Genomic DNA, 22,617 nt, shown 5'->3' on the forward strand with positions numbered 1-22,617 from the left:
ATAGGAGAGCTCGGAAGGGAAGGAGCGCTGTTTGACTTTTAAATGCAAAATTGACAGGAATTGAGATGGGACGCCATGTTGCATTTGGAGAGCCACTGATGTGCCTAAACATGGAAACCCTACACAAGTGACACCATTTTGGAAAGTAGACCCCCTAAGGAACTTATCTAGAAGTGTGGTGAGCACATTGACCCATTAAGTGATTCACAGAAGTTTATAACGCAGAGCAGTAAAAATAAAAAAAATCATATTTTTTCACAAAAATGATCTTTTTGCTCCGAATTTTTTTATTTTCCCAAGGGTAAGAGAAGAAATTGGACCACAAAAATTGGTGATCAATTTGTCCTGAGTACGCCGATACCCCATATGTGGGGTAAACCACTGTTTGGGCGCATGGGAGAGCTCGGAAGGGAAGGAGCGGTTTGACTTTTCAATGTAAAATTCACAGGAATTGAGATGGGACGCCATGTTGCGTTTGGAGAGCCACTGATGTGCCTAAACATTGAAACCCCCCACAAGTGACACCATTTTGGAAAGTAGACCCCCTAAGGAACTCATTTAGATGTGTTGTGAGAGCTTTGAACCACCAAGTGTTTCACTACAGTTTATAACGCAGAGCCGTGAAAATAAAAATTATTTTTTTTTCCACAAAAATTATTTTTTTGCCCCCAGTTTTGTATTTTTCCAAGGGTAACAGTTGAAATAGGACCCCAAAAGTTGTTGTCCAATTTGTCGTGAGTACGCTGATACCCCATATGTGGGGGGGAACCACCGTTTGAGCGCATGGCAGAGCTCGGAAGGGAAGGAACGTCATTTGGAATGCAGACTTAGATGGATTGATCTGCAGGCGTCACATTGCAGAGCCCCTAATGTACCTAAACAGTAGAAACCACCCACAAGTGACCCCATTTTGGAAAGTAGACCCCCTAAGGAACTCATCTAGATGTGTTGTGAGAACTTTGAACCCCCAAGTGTTTCACTACAGTTTATAACGCAGAGCAGTGAAAATAAAAAATCTTTTTTTTTTCCACAAAAATTATTTTTTAGCCCCCAGTTTTGTAGTATCCCAAGGGTAACAGGAGAAATTGGACCCCAAAAGTTGTTGTCCAATGTGTCCTGAGTACGCTGATACCTCATATGTCGGGGTAAACCCTTGTTTGGGTGCACGGGAGAGCTCGGAAGGGAAGGAGCACTGTTTTACTTTTTCAACGCAGAATTGGCTGGAATTGAGATCGGACGCCATGTCGCATTTGGAGAGCCCCTGATGTGCCTAAACAGTGGAAACCCCCCAATTATAACTGATACCCAAATCCAAACACATCCCTAACCCTAATCCCAATGGTAACCCTAACCACACCCCTAACCCTGACACACCCCTAACCCTAATCCCGACCCTATTCCCAACTGTAAATGTAATCCAAACCCTAACTTTAGCCCCAACTCTAACTGTAGCTTTAACCCTAGCCCCAACCCTAACTCAAAAATGGAAATAATTTTTTTTAATTTTTCCCTAACTAAGGGGGTGATGAAGGGGGGTTTGATTTACTTTTATAGCGGGTTTTTAGCGGATTTTTATGATTGGCAGCCGTCACACACTGAAAGACGCTTTTTATTGCAAAAAATATTTTTTGCATTACCACATTTTGAGAGCTATAATTTTTCCAGATTTTGGTCCAGAGTCATGTGAGGTCTTGTTTTTTGCAGGACGAGTTGACGTTTTTATTGGTAACATTTTTGGGCATGTGACATTTTTTGATCGCTTTTTATTCCAATTTTTGTGAGGCAGAATGACCAAAAAACAGCTATTCATGAATTTCTTTTGGGGGGAGGCGTTTATACCATTCCGCGTTTGGTAAAATGGATAAAGCAGTTTTATTCTTCGGGTCAGTACGATTACAGCGATACCTCATTTATATAATGTTTTTATGTTTTGGCGCTTTTATACGATAAAAACTATTTTATAGAAAAAATAATTATTTTTGCATCGCTTTATTCTGAGGACTATAACTTTTTTATTTTTTCTTTGATGAGGCTGTATGGCAGCTCGTTTTTTTGCGGGACAAGATGACGTTTTCAGTGGTACCATGGTTATTTATATCCGTCTTTTTGATTGCGTGTTATTCCACTTTTTGTTTGGCGGTATGATAAATCGTTTTTTGCCTCTTTTTTTTACGGTGTTCACTGAAGGGGTTAACTAGTGGGACAGTTTTATAGGTCGGGCCGTTACGGACGCGGCGATACTAAATGTGTACTTTTATTGTTTTTTTTTTTTATTTAGACAAAAATGTATTTATAGGAACAATATATATATTTTTTGGGGGAAATTTTTTTTTTACATTTTTTTTTTACACATGTGATTATTTTTTTTACGCTATAACATTGCCCCGGGGGGCATCATGTTATAGTGTAAGCTCGCTGATCTGACACTTTGCAATGCACTATGTCAGATCAGCTATCTGACGTGCACTCCTGGAGGCTGTGAAGCCACCTCCCTGCAGGAGGTGAGACCTCGGAGCAACGCGATCACATCGCGTTGCTCCGGGGGTCTCAGGGAAGCACGCAGGGCGCCCCCTCCCTGCGCGATGCTTCCCTATACCGCCGGAACACTGCGATCATGTTTGATCGCAGTGTGCCGGGGGTTAATGTGCCGGGGGCGGTCCGTGACCGCTCCTGGCACTTAGCTGACACCCGGCCGTGCTCCCCCCGTGAGCGCGGCCGATCGCATATGACGTACTATCCCGTCGGTGGTCATACGGGCCCACCCCACCTCGACGGGATAGTATGTCTAATATCAGAAAGGGGTTAATACTTGGCTGCACATCATTTGGCACTGATAACTGTTATCAAACGTTTCTTGTAGCCATCTGTAAGCTTCTACTTCCCAGCTGGTATTTTCTCTCACTCTTCCTTTGCAGTTTGTTCAAGCTCTTGAATATATGCAGGGTTCTTTTTCCCAGTGGCAGATTTCAGCTCATCCCAAAGATTTTCAATGGGATTGAGGTCAGGACTAGTGATGATCGAGTATACTCGTTGCTCGGGTGATCTCAGAGTATTTGTTAGTGTTCGGAGATTAAGTTTTCATCTCCGCAGCTGAATGGTTTACAGCTATTAGCCAGGCTAAGTACACGTGGGGGTTGCCTGGTTGCTAGGGAATCCCCACATGTAATCAAGCTGGCTAATAGCTGTAAGGCTACTTTCACACTTGCGTCGTGCACTGCACGTCGCAATGCGTCGTGCACTGCACGTCGCAATGCGTCATGCACTGCACGTCGCAATGCGTCATTGTGGCTAAAAAACGCATCCTGCAAAATTGCTTGCAGGATGCGTTTTTTGTCCATAGACTAACACTAGCGACGCATTGCCACACGTCGCAATCGTCGTGCAACGGTTGCGTCGGACCGTCGTCACCAAATAAGTTGCATGTAACGTTTTTTGGTGCGTCGTGTCCGCCATTTCCGACCGTGCATGCGCGGCCGAACTCCGCCCTCTCCTCCCCGCACCTCACAATGGGGCAGCGGATGCATTGAAAAACAGCATCCGCTGCCCCCGTTGTGCGCTTTCACTGCTTGCGTCGGTACGTCGCAACGACGCAATTCGTCGTGCGTCGTACGACACTAGTGTGAAAGTAGCCTAAATCATTCAGCTGCGGCGATGAAAACTTAATCTCCGAACACTAACAAATACCCGGGAAAACCCGAGCAACGAGTACACTCGCTCATCACTAGTCAGGACTCATTGTTGGCCATTTAAAAAATTTTTTTTTTTCTTTTTCAACTATTCCTGTGTAGTTTTGGATGTGTGCTTTGGGTCATAGTCTTGCTGAAGGACCCATGGTCATCAACTCAAACCAAGTTTCCTTACACAGGGTAGAATATTTCACTCTAAAATCTCTTGATAATTCTCCGATTTCATGATTCCTGTGATACAGTCAAGACCTCCAGTACCAGACAATGCAAAGCATCCCCATAGCATTATGGATCCTCCACAATACTTTACTGTTGCTAGGGTGTTCTTTTGCTTATACGTTTCATTGCGCCGTCTGTAAGGTGTTGCTTTGCATTGCCAAAAAGCTCTATTTTTGTTTCATGTGTCCCCAGAACATTTTTCCAGAGGGATTGTAGTTTGTCAAGGTACTCTTTGGCAAAGATCAGTCTTTTCTTTTTATGTATTTTCTTCAGCAATGGCTTCTTCCTTTTTCTTTCGCCCATAAAGTTCTGCTTTATTTAGTGTGCGTCGTATGATACTTGTTGAAACAATGACCCCAGACTGTTCCAGGTCTTTGGATGTTTGACGTGGTGTTTTTTTCCCACCAACCGAAAACAACTAGTCTTTTTTCCGCTTTCTGTCACGTCCGGGGAGGTTCTTGATGGTTCCTTGCTTGGCAAATTTCTTAACATTGTGCACTGTTGAAACTGGGATACCAAGGTTGTTGGAGATGGCTTTATGCCCTTTAGAAGTCTTGAGTTTGCTAATAATAGCAGTTCTGATGTCCTCAAACAGCTCCTTTGTCTTCACCATTGTGACAAAGGATCCAGGCCTACCATGTGGCTTTTTAAAACACTGAAATCATCATTCATTGGCTAATGTCACAAGTGATTCTCATTTGTGATTTACCACAGGCATGTCAAAATGTGTTTCCATACTAATTTAATGTAAAGGGTGCCAATACCAGTGTCACAGCAAGCTTCAGGCTTTTCTATTTTTCCCTCCCATTGTTTGTTTTAAATTATTGTTTATCATTTGCTGTTTTGTATTTAACACGAGTGCTCTAGCCAAAAAACTGTTTCACGTGATTCATTTTTTCAGGACATATTCCACATTATGTACTTACACTTCATGGGTGCCAATAACGATGAGCATGACTGTAAGTTTTCCCTTTTAGTTGGGAGGTCAACTGTTCAAACCGCTGAATCCCAGGCCCTCCTCAAGAATATTTCAGCTTTCCTATCCAGAAGGTTCCTAAAGGAACCAATGTCGTCAAATAGGGGAGATTTCCTAGAAAGTATACATTTTTGGTGCCCTATCCATTCAGGCAGGCTCAAATTCATAAAATGTATATTTATGCTTAACACTTAAGTATAAACATTTTTAAGGTTTCTTCCATTCTCTTAATTAAATAGGAAACAGTTTTACTAATGAAGAAAGAAAGCCTTCTCCTAACGTCCAGGCTACCAAACGTGCTGTCCTGGATGGATCTGGATTCCTCAGGCTCCTCAACATTCACTAACTGCTTTTAGTAGTAAATCTAGCTCTTCAGATGGAAAGAGTTTTTCCCTCTTTGCCATCATCTGTGGAGGAGGAAGACATGGAGGAGTTGTATGAGTCCATTTCACCCCTTTCAACCAGATGCCAAATTCTTTTCAGAACTAAACAAATCAGAGTAATGCCCTGTCTTTAAACCAGATCAAACTTCACTTTTAATCAGCTGCTTAATATCTCTAACCATAGGAGACAACTGAGGGGCGATCTAATAACCATATATAAGGGAACAATACAAATATCTCTCCGAGGATCTGTTTATACCAAGGAAGGTGACGGTCACAAGGGGGAATTCTCTGCGTCTGGAGGAGAGAAGGTTTTTCCACCAACACAGAAGAGGATTACTGTTAGGGCTGTGAGAATATGGAATTCCTTGCCTGAGGAGGTGGTGATGGTGAACTCAGTCAAGGGGTTCAAGAGGCCTGGATGTCTTCCTGGAGCGTAACAATATTGTATCTTACAGTTATTAGGTTCTTTAGAAGGATGTAGATCTGGGGATTTAATCTGATAGAGTATAGGCTGAACTGGATGGACAAATGTCTTTTTTCGGCCTTGCTAACTATGTTACTATGAGATTCATCAATACTCTTTTTGTAAGGCAATTTATAATAGGCTATACCCAGCTTAATTTTACATACAGCACATTCCTTATTCTTTGTTTTTGCAGTGTGCGTCCTATGTCTGCCCTGCAATTTACTCACCCAAACCCAGAATACCATAACAGAATGGGTTGAGGGATCCAGCTTTTCCTAGACTCTCCATGCTTTCAGTCCCAGAAGCCTCCCAAATGTGACAGGGACACGATTAAACCCTAGACCCTCCTTTTTTATAGTATAGGCGATCACTGGGTTGGCCGTCATAGTTCGTCCGTCCTACCTATCAGCTGAGAAGTGAGCGAACAGAAAACATGGCAAATCCCAGCATCACCCGCCCAGCCATGCCGTTGTCTTCCTACTGTCCACGCACTTCCAGTCTGGGCAACCTACTCTTTGACTTCCAGAAGTTGAATCATGTGACATCACCCACTGAGTCATCCAGCAGCATCCAGGACCTTCGGGCTGTTCAGCAGGTATGCTACAGAGCAGCTAAAATGAGGGTAGATTAAGCAACAGCTTTCTACCGTCTTCCAGGACCACCAGGAGAAAAAAAACTGGAGGTAAAACTATCCCCCTACCATGTCCAGATAACACCCAGATCCTACAAATGTTCACATTCGAAGATAGGAAAATACTGAGAGAAGTTGGGAGGCGCTGCCTTAAACCTACAGATTTCCACACCAAGGAGGCGGACCCTCTATAGTATAGTAGTGCTGTCATTGCGATGGGGGATTTCCCATGAATAGGCTAGGGGATAACTTGCTGAGCATCTGACCACTGGGACCCTCTAGTGATCCCAAGAATAGGGCTCTGCAGAGTCCAATCTTAAGTGGAGCAGAGGTGCCCATGGCTCAACCTCATTGTCTATGGCAGGGGTGTGGAATCTTTTTTCTGCCAAGGGCTATTTGGATATTTATACCATTCTTCGGGGGCCGTACAAACTCCGTCCACAAAGTGCATCCTGACTCTGGCACTGGTTTCAGGATGTAATCTTTCACTGTATGCCCTTCAGTGTTCAGTAGTGAACACTGCATGTGTGTGCTAACAGAGCAAGAAGAAATTAATGATTTGGTTGTACTCAAAATACACCTCTCTGCCCAAGAATGCGGTCCCTGAGAATCTTTTTGGGGGCCTGATAAAAGGTCATTGAGGACCGTAAATGGCCCAGGGGCCTGAGGTTCCCCACCCCTGGTCTATGAGTCTGCCACAGAAAGTTGAGTACAGTTCAGTTATTTTTTTGTAGTCCCATTGACAAGCCATAGGACAGAGAATAACTTGTGATTTTGGAAAATACCGTTACCTAGGTTATCTCAAAAGGGTTAGGCTTGTGACAAAGGAGTTTCCGCTCGCCATTACCCAGAACAAAACTTTATTTGAATGGGCTTTGTGAAATACTACTTTATCTCTGCAGAGTGGCATTTTTCATAGAAGATGCTGTAATGATAGTACAAGGTTCTGTACAGCTGGGACAAAATGCTCTACGGTTCCTTTGCCTATCAAAATCTTTTACGAAAAAATTTGTTTGAGAAACCGCATACACATAAAAGCCTACCCTGTTCAAATGGATTAAATTTATTGAACCATACTGGAGCCTGACTGTAGGTTACATTGACACCTACATGTATAAGAGTTTAGGGTGTAATCTATCCAAATAAATGCATTTGAGGTCACAGTATAAAAATTTATTGAGAATAAATTGCAGATAATCTTATTAAGGTAAGAAATCTGCCTCTCATAGCACTCTCTAAAGCTCTGTCTTGTGCCAGCACAAACCCAACCAGTCCGACATCGATATCTCAGCATGATTTGTTTTTTTTTTGTTTTTTTTCACCAGACGAGCACTAAGTGGAGCTTCAATAGAAGCAACTTCTCTCCACAGTTGTTGCACTGTTTTACTGCAGGCGAAGCACCAAGGATCCTCTTGGAGGATGCTACTATGGAGTCACTGAGGAAAGGTTTAAAGGAGAAACTCTTCTTGTAGGGGTGTTGCTGGCAGAAACGGACTGTGGGAATAAAAATGGAGCGTTGGCTGGCAGGTCGGCAGAGGGGCTTTCATTTTGGTTACGGAGCTGCAGAATCTGGCGCAAAAGTGCTTTGCCTTCTTCTCTCGTCTGAAAAAGTAACACTACATGTTAATACTAGAGCAACACAACAGAAGAACATATGATTGTGATGTATATAATTGATGTCATGCTCCTTAAATAACCTTCATTAATTTGTAGAATAGTCATCAAGATTTTTTTTTTCAGAATCAAACATTTTAAAACGGATTTACATCATCTGTACAGACAGATGCTACTACTGAAAATAATTAAGTTGACTAGAAATGGCAATACTTTAACCTAATCATCTTTTATTATTTTATAACATTCCTTGCCTTTTAACATTTTTTATTGTACGTTGGACAATACTTTTAAGTAAGGATTTTAACTGCATGTAAATTCCTATGAAGATTATAAATACAATTGGTGTACATTGGCTATTGCCAATGCGCTTGGAAACTCCTCTTCAAATAGTCTGTGTTTGCCTCTGTCAGTGTAGTAAAAATTGAGCCCCTAGTCTCCATCTTTCCTTGGCATAAGTCCCAATCACCCCCAGGAGGTATAACCGGCATGTCCCATTTTCTAAGTAGACACCACAGTACCATTCCGTAGTAGTCACTGCAGCCACCCACCACACCTGCACATCACACAAGGCCTTGTCATTCTCGTAAAAGAACCAGCAACAAATTCCTGCAACTATTTAATTGCAGCACCATGTGTTAAAAGAAATGCATTTGCATTTTAAACAGTCATTTACAAAGAGGTCAATTCCTAAAGAACGACAGAATATAATTACCGTATATACTCGAGCATGTCAGAGTATAAGCCGAGGCACCTAAATTTGCCATGAAAAACTGGGCAAACTTATTGACTCGAGTATAATCGGGTATGCATTGTCCCCTCATCCCTATCCTGGTATGCATAGCTCCCCATCCCTGTCCTTGTATGCATGGCTCCTTATCCCCTACCCTTGTATGCATGGCTCCCCATCCCCGTCCTTGAATGCATGGCTCCCCACCCCTGTATGCATGGCTCCTATCCCCATATCCCTGTATGCATGGTTCCTATAAAAAAAAAAAAAAAAAAAAAAACTGAACAAAAAACACATCCTACTTACCTTCCCTGCATGCCCTCACTGCATCTCATTCCGACGCCAGCAGCTCTTCCTGCCGAGCGATCACGTGTCACCGCTCATTAAGGTAATGAATATTCACTCCACGCCTATGGGAGTGGAGAGACGTGAATATTCATTACCTTAATGAGCGGGGGACAAGTGATTGTTCAGCCGGAAGAGCTGCTGGCGCCGTCCGGAACTAGTTGCAGTGAGGGTGCGCAAGGAAGGTATGTAGGATATGTGTTGGAAACCGGCGGCTGCAACTACGCGCTAAAAGAGAAATTAATATTCACTGCCAGTGCAGTGAATATCCATTTCTCTTTAGCAGTAGGCACAGGCTTCAGCTGCAGCCACTGGCTCCTGCTTCTATGACCTGCTGCTCTGCCACTTCCCCTCCCCCCCATCTTTCTGGGACAATGACTCGTGTATAAGTCGAGGGGGGTGTTTTCAGCACAAAAATGTGCTGAAACACCCGAGTATATACGGTACATACTTACATCATTAAAATTAAAACACTTTTGGGCGCATGCGGAGGCCTCATCCCACAGTTTACACTTGAAGTAATACTGAGCCAGGTACCTATACGCTGTGCTCACTTCTTGATGTTCCACTCTCTCCTGGGAAAAAAAACAAAACAATGTAAACTACTGTGAGATGATCCACACCAAAAAGGCTAAAGACAGACTGTAACTTTTACACTTACCCCACAAGAGTATATATCCTGTATATATTTAATGTAGCACTGTGCAGCCTGTTCAGACTCATTCAGCTGTTCATGGAGTCTTCAAGAAGAAAGACAAAGACACAGCTTGTTAGCAGGTCAAAATCACCATTACCATAATTAATCAAGATATCAATTATGTAATGCATGTGTCCAGATTAAAAGGGAATCCGTCACCAGATTTTTGGAAAGTCATCTAACAGCAGCCTAATGTAGGAGGAGACCTGATTCCAACAGTTTACTGGGTGAAGCAACTGTGATACAATTAAGAGTTTTTAGATGTAGCATGCAGCAGAGCTCAGAATGTCAACCCTGCCCACAACAGGGTCTCTGTGTACATAGTCTATTGACAGTGAGCTACTTATCAGATGAGGAGGCACAGTCTGTCAACTGCTCACACAATCACCAGTCCTGAAAGTGATAATGTCCTGTTGACACACCGCCTAACAAGTAAGGGTACTGTCACACTCTGCGACTTTCCAACGATCACGACCAGCGATACGACCTGGCCGTGATCGTTGGAAAGTCGTTGTGTGGTTGCTGGAGAGCTGTCACACAGACCGCTCTCCAGCGACCAACGATGCCGAAGGCCCCGGGTATCCAGGGTAAACATCGGGTTACTAAGCGCAGGGCCGCGCTTAGTAACCCGATGTTTACCCTGGTTACCATCGTAAAAGTAAAAAAAAAGGAGATTTTTGTTTACTTACCGTAAAATCTTTTTCTCCGAGCCAATCATTGGGGGACACAGACCGTGGGTGTTATGCTGCTTGCCACTAGGAGGACACTAAGTGATACAAAGAAAGTTAGCTCCTCCCCTGCAGTATACACCCTCCTGCTGGCCCTCAGCTAACCAGTTCGGTGCAAAAAGCAGTAGGAGATCAGTAACAACATATTAGCTTACAGCATGTCATATTATATATGAGAGTATAGCATATCGGATTGTAAAAAACAAGCATAAGCCAATACTAGGGTGGGAGCTGTGTCCCCCAATGATTGGCTCGGAGAAAAAGATTTTACGGTAAGTAAACAAAAATCTCCTTTTCTCCTACGCCTCATTGGGGGACACAGACCGTGGGACGTACCAAAGCAGTCCCTGGGTGGGGACAACATCAGATCAGGCTCTGTGTAACCGCTACTTACAAGTGCGCCACCGCGGCCTGCAGAGTCCGCCTGCCCAGAGTCACATCTGTGGAAGTCTGGGAATCATAATGCTTCAAGAATGCATGCGGACTGGACAAATCCGCAAACCTGCAGGCGTGTCTTGTTGACGCCTGGTGCCTGGAACCCACGATAGACGGGGAGATAGGCTGTCATCTAACACGGAAGGACTACTGGATGTTGAAAGAATACACCAGGCTAAATGGCCGATGGAGACGGCCAAACCCTTCCTGTAAAAGTCAGGAAGCCTTCCTCTTACCGGTAGGAAACCCAAGATACAGTGTCCAACCTTCGGAAGGACGCCGTCCTCAAGACATGCCTAGTCAGAGCACTTGCTCTGTCCGGAATATGGGGACCTCATTCCATTTTGTGGAGTGGTGCCAAAAGAGATGAGGGAGAAACTATGCCCTCATGACAGTAGTAATACAATACCACCTTGGTAACTAGGGACAGGGAAGGCTTGAGGACAACCTTGCCTTGAAGGAAATAAGAGAAAAAAGTCTGAAAAGACCCGTTAGCACCGAAGACTCGTCAGGATGAGGATATAGCCGAGAGAAAAGGACAACCTTCCCTAATAGAATAGATCCCAATGATCTAACGGTATGCAATAGGGAAGAATTACATGTGAAAAACATCCTGCGAGGTGGTCCCTACTTGCAGTTTTGTTGCAGAAATACAGAAAGCTACCAGCTCCGCAAGCGAACTGGCGTGGTCAGTACGGATTTACGAGGATCACTGGGGCCCTTTCTGCTTCTGAAAAGCTTTCGGAAGTGGAAACTGGTACCACGGAATAACCGGAGCATGCAGTGCGAAGGCTCCTGGATCTCGAGGCCGAACAACCAACTCCAGTACGCCGGCGATAGTCAGGACGCTATCCGAGCTACAACTGTAGAGCTCCAGTGAAGGCGGGTCTGATGGAATACTTCCGGTGAAGTTCCCACTCACTTGAGATGAAACCCTGACGACTAAATATGTTCGCAGCCCAGAGTTCTACTTCTGGGATATGAACTGCCAATATCACCGAGTGATAGATCTCGGCCCATGTGAGGTACTTTGGCCATGGTGCTTGAACGTGGGTACTCGCTAAATGATTGACGTATGACACAGCCGTGGCGTTGTCCAATTGAATTCGGATGGGTTGACCCGCCATAAGGAGTGGACCTACTATAGGACTACCCTTGAGATCTCCAGAGCAATGATCGGGAGAAGAGGACTGGCATTGGAAGTTACTAGTAACCATGGAACCGGGAGAAAAAACTCCGGATGAAGAAGGAACTCCGAGACTATCGTCTGAAAGGCTGCTTGACTTGCTGAAAACTAACGGAGCAAAGGAAACTGTTTCCATTGTCGTCTCCGTTTTTTTTTTTTTTTGAACCCTCCCAGCAAATCAAATGAAATGAGGGGATGAGTGAGCAAGAGCGCGAGCTCCCTGTTGAAAAACCATGACCTTGTCCGGAGGGAGATTTACCACCCTTCTGGAAGAATATTGGATCATCCTCAAAAAGGATATCTGCTGGGCTGGAAATGAGAAGTTGTCTAAGTCTAGCCACCAGCCCAGGTGAGAGGGTATCGCAAGAGATATAGACGACTTAGCGTAGTCCTGCAAGGGTGGGTAAACAGTCGGTCAAACAGGATAGGACGACCACGCCGCTAGGTGCAAGATGACAGCCACCATGACCCTTGCGAACACCCTGGATGCGGTAGCAAGGCCGAAGAACAATGTCGTGACTTAAATGCTATTCACGAATGGAAAAGCAAAGGAATTTTTGAAGAGGTTAGGCATCCCGAATGTCGATGGATGCCCGAAACTGCACCTTTTTTGTTGAAGTAATGGCTGAACGGATGAGACTCCATTCGAAGAAGAAGAAGAACCTTGTGAAAAGATTGTTAGAAGTTTGAGGTCCGGAATCGGTCCTACTTATCGTTCCACCTTTTAGTAACCAAGATCCCTTAGATCTAGACTGTCCTGGACAACCCTTTCACTGTTGGTCGGGGCTGCGGAAACGTACGATTGTTCGTTAGTCCCCCGCTCAAGAATATGATTGACCAGCTGAACTGTCTTCAGGAAAGGGATACTGGTGTGAATCAAAGTAGTTAAGGGCTCTAAGCAGGAGACCGTTGCTCTAGCATCCATGCGGCGGATAGGGAGGTTAAAGGGCTGGATGCTATTTGACAGATCGTGGCATTTTTAATTGAGGACATATCGGGCAGGGATACTGGTAGGTAACCCATAGGAGATTATACCCGGTTAATCTGCCGAGTGGCAGAATGCGCCGCTGCTTCCATCAGGTCATTGCAGAGTTAAAAATTAGGAGCCTCGATCCACCATCCTCTTAACAAGGAAGTGGAGAGGGAAATTCGCCTACTTGCATCCTCTGTTAAATAGTGGTGATGCAGAGAGGGGTGCTCAGACGCCCGAAAAAGCGGATGCCTCTGTACATCCACAGAGTACAGGTCTCCGGGTGGACAGGACAGGCTGTCTGGCGTTAGGCATGGGCCTTCGAGTGCCCGTCTGTTGATGGTGTGGGGAGACCGGCGCCCTTTAAAGTGCCTGTCGCCCTTAAAAATCAGACCAGGCATAGCGTCCCGCGTAGAGGCTTCTGTCCAGTGAATCGCATATCCGGACTGGATGGAAAAAGCTCTACGAGGGAGTATAGGCTGAGGGAACTAGTTACACTGGGATAAACTGGGATCGGCGGCAGAGGGCTCCTCATCTATGACCAGTTTCGGATTGGTCATGGTGCCCTCAAGACCAGGGAATACTGGTCGTGTGCCGTTAAGACCAGGGAAAACTGGTCGTGTGCCTTTAAGACCAGGGAAAACTGGTCGTGTGCCTTTAAGACCAGGGAAAACTGGTCGTGTGCCTTTAAGACCAGGGAAAACTGGTCGTGTGCCTTTAAGACCAGGGAATACTGGTCGTGTGCCTTTAAGACCAGGGAATACTGGTCGTGTGCCCTTAAGACCAGGGAATACTGGTCGTGTGCCTTTAAGACCAGGGATTACTGGTCGTGTGGCTTTAAGACCAGAGAATGCTGGTCGTGCGCCTTTAAGACCAGGGAATACTGGTAGTGCGCCATTAAGACCAGGGAATACTGGTCGCGTGCCTTTAAGACCAGGGAAAACTGGATGTGTGCCTTTAAAACCCGGGAATTCTGGTCACGCGCCCTTAAGACCAGGGAATACTGGTCACGCGCCTTTAAGACCAGGGAATACTGGTCACGTGCCTTTAAGACCAGGGAATACTGATCACGCGCCTTTAAGACCAGGGAATACTGGTCACGTGCCTTTAAGACCAGGGAATACTGGTCACGTGCCTTTAAGACCAGGGGATACTGGTCACGTACCCTTAAGACCAGGGGATACGGGTCACGTACCCTTAAGACCAGGGAATACTGGTCACGAGCCTTTAAGACCAGGAAATACTGGTCACGTGCCTTTAAGACCAGGGAATACTGGTCACGTGCCTTTAAGACCAGAGAATACTGGTCGTGTGACTTTAAGACCGGGAATACTGGTCATGCGGGTTTAGGTAAAATCTCGCAGCGAGCGAGAAGCGCCAATTTAGGGGGCGGAGCTACAGGCACGATGTGGTCGGAGCCTCGAAACTTCCATGATAGGCCCCAGCCGGGGCGTAAATTTCTGCAGCCGGCGTCAGCGTAAGAGTTAGGGGTGGTCACCCGTTGCTCGAGAAAATTGAGCGCTTCCGCGTCAGGCGCTAAGCGCCGGGAAAAAAGGCTAAGCCGCCTTGAGGCGACACAGTGCGCTTCTGGAGGTGCGGACTACACATCGGCCGAAGCCGGGAGCTAAATTTGTTAGCCGGCTGGAGCGTTACCTCAGGGAGGTGGCCACAGGGAAGTCTGAGACTGCCTGTCAATATCCCGCTGCAGAAGCCCATTGCTGGCAGGATCCACTTACCAACGGTGCGCGTCCCGGCATGGAGCCGCCGCGGATGTCGGGTATTGCAGCGTGGACGGTGCAGGGGTAGAGAGATAAACCTCAATCCATCATCCCTTTATTAGGGAGGTGGAGAGGAACCGTCCGCCTCCTTGTCCGCTTTCACAGTGGTGGAGGCTGCCCGGACCATGGAGAGGGGCTTCTGTACATCCACGAAGTTCAGCCCATCGGGACCATGAAAGCACCTCCGCTCCTGAAAGGGATTTCACTGCGGCCTAGTCCGGCTGCAAAAGCCGGGGACTAAATTTATGGAGCCTGCCGGTGGAGCGCGTCGGCGGGCCGCGCGCCGAATGATTGCCGCTGGCGTACCGGCCAGTGGCACCCCCAGGACCGCATCTTCCAGTCAGGCAGCGTGAGGAAGCATGGCTCCCGAGATCTGCAGGGCGCCTCTCGTCCCAGACGAGAAGCGCCGATATAGGGGGCGGAGTTACGGCCGTGGGCGGATCTAATCACTGCGGCCTAGTCCGGCTGGAAAGCCGGGGACTAAATTTTGAGGGCCTGCCCGGCGATGCGCGGTGTCGGCCGCGATGGAGCGCCGCTAACCGCCGCTGACCCCTGCTGGCGGCGCCTCTCCCCAGGGACCCGGACCGTACCTCATGCCGCCAGAACATCCTCCTGAAGAGCTCCGGAGCGTGGAGGAAAGGGAGGAGGAGGGGGGGGGGAGTATGTACTCACAGCCTCCAGATGCGCAGGTCCCCTTGACACAGTGAGTGTACGCTCTCAATCCATGCACCTTGGTGAATGGAGAGAATTCTTCTTCCAGATGGAAGTGTGCAAACGCCATATAATGTGGGCCTTGTCTGTCGGGCCCCGGAGAGGAACATTAGAGCCAGGCTCTATGTGCTCGCCGTTTTGCAGGGGGGAAGGGAGATCGGAACCAAGGAGGGAACCGTCGCCCCAAAATTGGCGTGCTCCAACGTCGCAGGAGAGGGACGGGGAGGTATACTCGCCGTGCTCGCCTGTTGCTGGTTCGGGGGAGAGCGGGTCCCATAAAAAAGGATCCGTCGCCCCCTTCACTCCGTTGAATAAAAAATAAAAATTTACAGAAAAATAAAAATTAAAATTAAAATAAGAAAGTTGGGGTCTGAAAACAGACCCAAGTGCCTCCTACAGACACTAAGCAAGAACTGGTTAGCTGAGGGCCAGCAGGAGGGTGTATACTGCAGGGGAGGAGCTAACTTTCTTTGTATCACTTAGTGTCCTCCTAGTGGCAAGCAGCATAACACCCACGGTCTGTGTCCCCCAATGAGGCGTAGGAGAAAAACAAACAGTACATACTCACATTCCGGTGTCACGTCCCTCGCAGTCTGCTTCCCGCTCTGACTGAGTGCCGCCGTAAAGTGAAAGCAGATCACAGCGGTGACGTCACCGCTGTGCTCTGCTCTTACATTCCGGCCGGCAGTCAGTCAGAGCGGGAAGCAGACTGCGAGGGACGTGACACCGGAATGTGAGTATGTACGGTTTGTTTTTTTTTACTTTTACGATGGTAACCAGGGTAAACATCGGGTTACTAAGCGCGGCCCTGCGCTTAGTAACCCGATGTTTACCCTGGTTACAAGCGAACGCATCGTTGGATCGGTGTCACACTCACCGATCCAACGATGACAGCGGGAGATCCAGCGACGAAAGAAAGTTCCAAACGATCTGCTACGACGTACGATTCTCAGCAGGGTCCCTGATCGCAGCTGTGTCAGACACAGCGATATCGTATGGATATCGCTGGAACGTCACGGATCGTACCGTCGTAGCGACAAAAGTGCCACTGTGTGACAGTACCCTAACAGATCCCTAAAATCTGTGTTTCAGCCACTACCTCGTGCGGTCTTAAAATTACATAGTAAACAGCTGCTGACAGATTCCCTTTAAAAATTGCATATGTATGATTTATCTAGCACTGTCTGGGATGTCTCTATAATTCAGATGAGGACCACAACGCTGAAACTGACCGTTGGCTCTCCTGACTCAAGCATGACGTTATGTATTTCTATGCAGCGGTCATGCTCGGGTTGAGAGAACCGATAGCCAGTCCAAGCATTGCGTTGCGGTCCTCAGCTGAGTTATATGGCCATCTGACTATCCTCTAAGGGTGAGCTTTTTTTTTTTGCTTAGCTTTTAGAGCAGAAACTCTCCAAATGTCCAATTAAAACTCATTCTTTTAGCCGTTTTTCTTTGAAAACTAAAAAAAAAACTCACTATGAACACACCCTTAGAGTCTGGAACTGCTGTCACAATTCTGCTCACTTCACAGCAGAAATCCCACAGCATTACTTTAAATATTCCCTCCATCCTGCCCATCCATCTCATCTCCTCCGCTGATCTGTTCTTTAACATAAAATCTTTTGTCTCCAAGCACAGACACCTCATACCCTCTCCTGCATCCACGTACAAACACTTTCTCTGTTCCTCCTCCCTGCTGGTGATATCTCTCCAAATCCTGATGCTCCTCACCACATCCCCACAGTCAATTCCACCTCCCATCTATCACAAATTTCCACAACCTCTCTAGCCTAATACCCATTCACCCAGCCTCCGCTTCTCCAGTCCCTTATGGAACGCTTGCTCTGCAACAGACTTTCATATATCCATTATCTTTTCATTACTAAAATAAACCCTCTCCTTCCTTGGCATCACTGAAAGCTCGCTCATCTCCCCCCCCCCCCCCCCCTCCAGACACAGCCTCTTCCCACAATCACATACTAGATTTCTCCTGTAGATCCCCTCTACTCCAACATCAGACTCTCGCCTTCCATGGAAACCTTCAAAAGGAACCTGAAGACTCGCCTCGTCCGACAATCCTACAACCAGCAATAACCCTTGTTCCATAATACCACTGCACAACCAGCTCTACCCTAACCTACTGTATCCTCACCATTCATCCCTTGTAGACTGAGCCCGAGCAGCAGTATCCCCTTTCCTTCTGTACCAGTCGGTGACTTGTATGGTTTAAGATTATTGTACTCCTTTTTTATTATGTATACCCCTTTCACATGTAAAGCGCTATGGAATAAATGGTGCTATAATAATAATGTCATCTTTTCGGAGCATCTTCTGATTGTATGCCATTTGAGAAGCGTAGTACCAGACACTGTACAGTTATCTGATGTAGGAAATACTAAAGCTGGTAAGGTACATAAGATATTTATAGTCTAAATAATTGAACACGTGTGCATATTTTATACAATGAGAAGACAGACTGCCAGGTACTACTGGTAGAAGCTGATCTGTCAGTACAACCAAGGATTGTGCATGTTGAAATCTAACATACATGATCCTTCTCATTCACATCTGCCGTTTGAGGCCTCTTATTCACATCATGCTTGATGTGACATCTGAAAATGAGTGCACACAAATGTCTCAAAAAAACTAACAGTTTATTAAATATACTTCTAAAAGATTTAAATACAAAAGACATACATATACCAAAACAGAATGTTCCTAGAAGTGGCACCAGTAACATGTACAAAGTGAGAGATGTAATGTAACACGACAGATTCCAAATTCGGATAAAGAACCCCCTCTACATATTCAAGTCAACTAACAAGTTGAGGCTTTGTCAGGGGGTGAAACGTGAGTTTGGGCTGGTGGATCAGGACTGATGTACAAGAACCCCCCTTTTTCACTGACACACCATCTTGTGTGTAAGTACTTACCTTATGCATTTTTTCACTAAACTATTTAGTACTAGTCATGACACTTGTTAGTTGACTTGAATTATTACGTAGATGGGGTGCTTTGTCCTATTTGGAATCTGTCGTCTTACTTTAAATCTCTCACTTTGTACATGTTACTGGTGCCACTTCTAGGGACATTCTGTTTTGGTAATATATATATATATATATGTGTGTCTTTTGTATTTAAATATTTTTTAAGTATAATTAATAAACTAAGTTTTTATGAGACCCTTGTATGCACTCGTTTTCAGATTTTGGTTGGTAAATTAGATTTAGAGTGTGTCTCCTTAATATTTTCTTCTTGTTTGCGCAGTCTTTTGTGTTGGTATTCATTAATAGGCTGTAACAGTAGCACATGTTTATATAAAAGTTATTTAAACTATGCTCTCATAAGTTTATATTGATCAAACTTATGCTAAATGAATGCCATAATAATGGCTTTACACAGTCTTGCAACAATACGCTTGGCATTTACGGGGAATTTACATCAAAAACATAGTTGTGGTAAATAAATTGATTACATATTCTTTACGGCCAACTTAATCTATAAGATCTCAATGTGTTAGGGATGTGTCTGACATCAATCTTGGTGACCCTTACCAAAACTCCTGATGAGCTGGATATATGTAATGCAATATCATAACATAATCACTTATGTATCACTTTAAGTAAACATTTAGCATTAACCCCTTCACCCCCAAGGGTGGTTTGCACGTTAATGACCGGGCCAATTTTTACAATTCTGACCACTGTCCCTTTATGAGGCTATAACTCTGGAACGCTTTGACGGATCTTGGCGATTCTGACATTGTTTTCTCGTGACATATTGTACTTCATGTTAAATGTAAAATTTATTCGATATAACTTGCGTTTATTTGTGAAAAAAATGGAAATTTGACGAAAATTTTGAAAATTTTGCAATTTTCCAACTTTGAATTTTTGTGCCCTTAAATCACAGACATATGTCACGCAAAATACTTAATAAGTAACATTTCCCACATGTCTACTTTACATCAGTACAATTTTGGAACCAAAATTTTTTTTTGTGACGGAGTTATAAGGGTTAAAAGTTGACCAGCAATTTCTCATTTTTACAACACCATTTTTTTTTAGGGACCACATCTCATTTGAAGTCATTTTGAGGGGTCTATATGATAGAAAATACTCAAGTGTGACACCATTCTAAAAACTGCACCCCTCAAGGTGCTCAAAACCACATTCAAGAAGTTTATTAACCCTTCAGGTGTTTCACAGGAATTTTTGGAATGTTTAAATAAAAATGAACATTTAACTTTTTTTCACACAAAATTTATTTCAGCTCCAATTTGTTTTATTTTACCAAGGGTAACAGGAGAAAATGGACCCCCAAAGTTGTTGTACAATTTGTCCTGAGTACGATGATACCCCATATGTGGGTGTAAACCATTGTTTGGGCGCATGGCAGAGCTTGGAAGGGAAGGAGCGCCATTTGACTTTTCAATGCAAAATTGACTGGAATTGAGATGGGACGCCATGTTGCGTTTGGAGAGCCCCTGATGTGCCTAAACATTGAAACTCCCTACAAGTGACACCATTTTGGAAAGTAGACCCCCTAAGGAACTTATCTAGATGTGTGGTGAGCACTTTGACCCACCAAGTGCTTCACAGAAGTTTATAATGCAGAGCCGTAAAAATAAAAAATCATATTTTTTCACAAAAATGATCTTTTCGCCCCCAATTTTTTATTTTCCCAAGGGTAAGAGAAGAAATTGGACCCCAAAAAATGTTGTGCAATTTGTCCTGAGTACGCTGATACCCCATATGTGGGTGTAAACCATTGTTTGGGCGCATGGCAGAGCTTGGAAGGGAAGGAGCGCCATTTGACTTTTCAATGCAAAATTGACTGGAATTGAGATGGGACGCCATGTTGCGTTTGGAGAGCCCCTGATGTGCCTAAACATTGAAACTCCCTACAAGTGACACCATTTTGGAAAGTAGACCCCCTAAGGAACTTATCTAGATGTGTTTTGAGAGCTTTGAACCCCCAAGTGTTTCACTACAGATTATAACGCAGAGCCGTGAAAATATATATATTTTTTTTTCTCAAAAATGATTTTTTAGCGCCCAGCTTTGTATTTTTACAAGGGTAACAGAATAAATTGGACCCCAAAATTTGTTTTCCAATTTGTCCTGAGTACGCTGATACCCCATATGTGGGGGGGAACCACTGTTTGGGCGCATGACAGAGCTCGGAAGGGAAGGAGCGCCATTTGGAATGCAGACTTAAATGGATTGGTCAGCAGCCGTCACGTTGCATTTGCAGAGCCCCTGATGTACCCAAACAGTACAAACCCCCCACAAGTGACCCCATATTGGAAACTAGACCTCCCAAGGAACTTATCTAGATGTGTTTTGAGAACTTTGAACCCCCAAGTGTTTCACTAAAGTTTATAGCGCAAAGCCGTGAAAATAAAAATTCTTTTTTTTTTTTTCACAAAAATGATTTTTTAGCCCCCAGTTTTGTATTTTCACAAGGGTAACAGGATAAATTAGACCCCAAAAGTTGTTGTCCAATTTGTCCTGAGTACGCTGATACCCCATATGTCGGGGGGAACCACTGTTTGGGCGCATGACAGAGCTCGGAAGGGAAGGAGCGCCATTTGGAATGCAGCCTTAAATGGATTGGTCTGCAGGCGTCACGTTGCATTTGCAGAGCCCCTGATGTACCCAAACAGTACAAACCCCCCACAAGTGACCCCATATTGGAAACTAGACCTCCCAAGGAACTTATCTAGATGTGTTGTGAGAACTTTGAACCCCCAAGTGTTTCACTACAGTTTATAATGCAGAGCCGTGAAAATAAAACATCTTTTTTTTCCCACAAAAATGATTTTTAGCCCCCCAAATTTTTATTTTCCTAAGGATAACAAGAGAACTTGGACCCCAGAAGTTGTTGTTCAATTTGTCCCGAGTACGCTGATAACACATATGTTGGGGTAAACCCCTTTTTGGGCGCACGGGAGAGCTCGGAAGGGAAGGAGCACTGTTTTACTTTTTCAACGCAGAATTGGCTGGAATTGAGATTGGACGCCATGTCGCGCTTGGAGAGCCCCTGATGTGCCTGGACAGTGGAAACCCCCCAATTCTACCTGAAACCCTAACCCAAACACACCCCTAACCCTAATCCCAACGGTAACCCTAACCACACCCCTAGCCCTGACACACCCATAATTCTAATCCCAACCCTAATCCAAACGTAAATGTAATCCAAACCCTAACCCTAACTTTAGCCCCAACCCTAACTTTAGCCCCAACCCTAACTTTACCTCCAACCCTAGCCCTAACCCTAACCCTACCCCTAACCCTAACCCTAAACGTGACTGAAATACGTGGCACTGAAATACGTGGCACTGAAATACGTGGCACTGAAATACGTGGCACTGAAATACGTGGCACTGAAATACGTGGCACTGAAATACGTGATACGTGGCACTTAAATACGTGGCACTGAAACACGTGGCACTGAAATACGTGGCACTGAAATACGTGGCACTGAAATACGTGATACGTGGCACTGAAATACGTGGCACTGAAATACGTGGCACTGAAATACGTGGCACTGAAATACGTGGCACTGAAATACGTGGCACTGAAATACGTGGCACTGAAATACGTGGCACTGAAATACGTGGCACTGAAATACGTGGCACTATGACTGTCAGAAAATGTTCATTAAACGGTTAGGGGTGAGGTTAGGGGTAGAGTTAGGGTTAGGGTTTGGATCCCTTTATCACCTTGATGGTGGTGGGTGGCTTTTCAGTGTGTTTTCTGTTTTTTTCGATAAAAATGCATGCGTTTTTAATGCAAACAAACGCATGTGCTTAAAAACGCAAGAAAATACTGCAGGTTGTATTTCTGAAAATGAACGCATGCAGAAAAAAACCGCATGCGTTTTCAATGTTAAATATAGGGAAAAAACGCATGCGTTTTTTTGTGCAAAAAACGCTGCAGACAAAAACGCAAGTGTGAAACCAGCGACGCTTTTTATAGCAAAAAAGTTTTTGCGTCTCCACATTTTGAGACCTATAATTTTTCCACATTTGCTCCACAGAGTCATGTGAGG

General features: G+C 45.0%; 1 protein-coding gene across 1 annotated transcript in view; it reads right to left on the bottom strand.

Annotated features, from left to right (window-relative positions):
• Window positions 1–7,522: 7,522 nt before the first annotated feature.
• The window catches only part of CDC23 (cell division cycle 23), a 45,780-nt gene continuing 30,685 nt past the window's right edge, over window positions 7,523–22,617 (bottom strand). The window contains exons 14-16 of the mRNA XM_077265542.1: window positions 9,715–9,793; window positions 9,509–9,628; window positions 7,523–7,966 (exon numbers count right to left, since the gene is read on the bottom strand). Coding sequence (XP_077121657.1) covers window positions 7,790–7,966; window positions 9,509–9,628; window positions 9,715–9,793 — 376 coding nt within the window. The 3' untranslated portion in view covers window positions 7,523–7,789. The remainder of the gene's footprint in view (window positions 7,967–9,508; window positions 9,629–9,714; window positions 9,794–22,617) is intronic.

This window comes from Ranitomeya variabilis, chromosome 5 (genome assembly GCF_051348905.1).
Source record: "Ranitomeya variabilis isolate aRanVar5 chromosome 5, aRanVar5.hap1, whole genome shotgun sequence".
Classification (NCBI taxonomy): Eukaryota; Metazoa; Chordata; class Amphibia; order Anura; family Dendrobatidae; genus Ranitomeya; species Ranitomeya variabilis.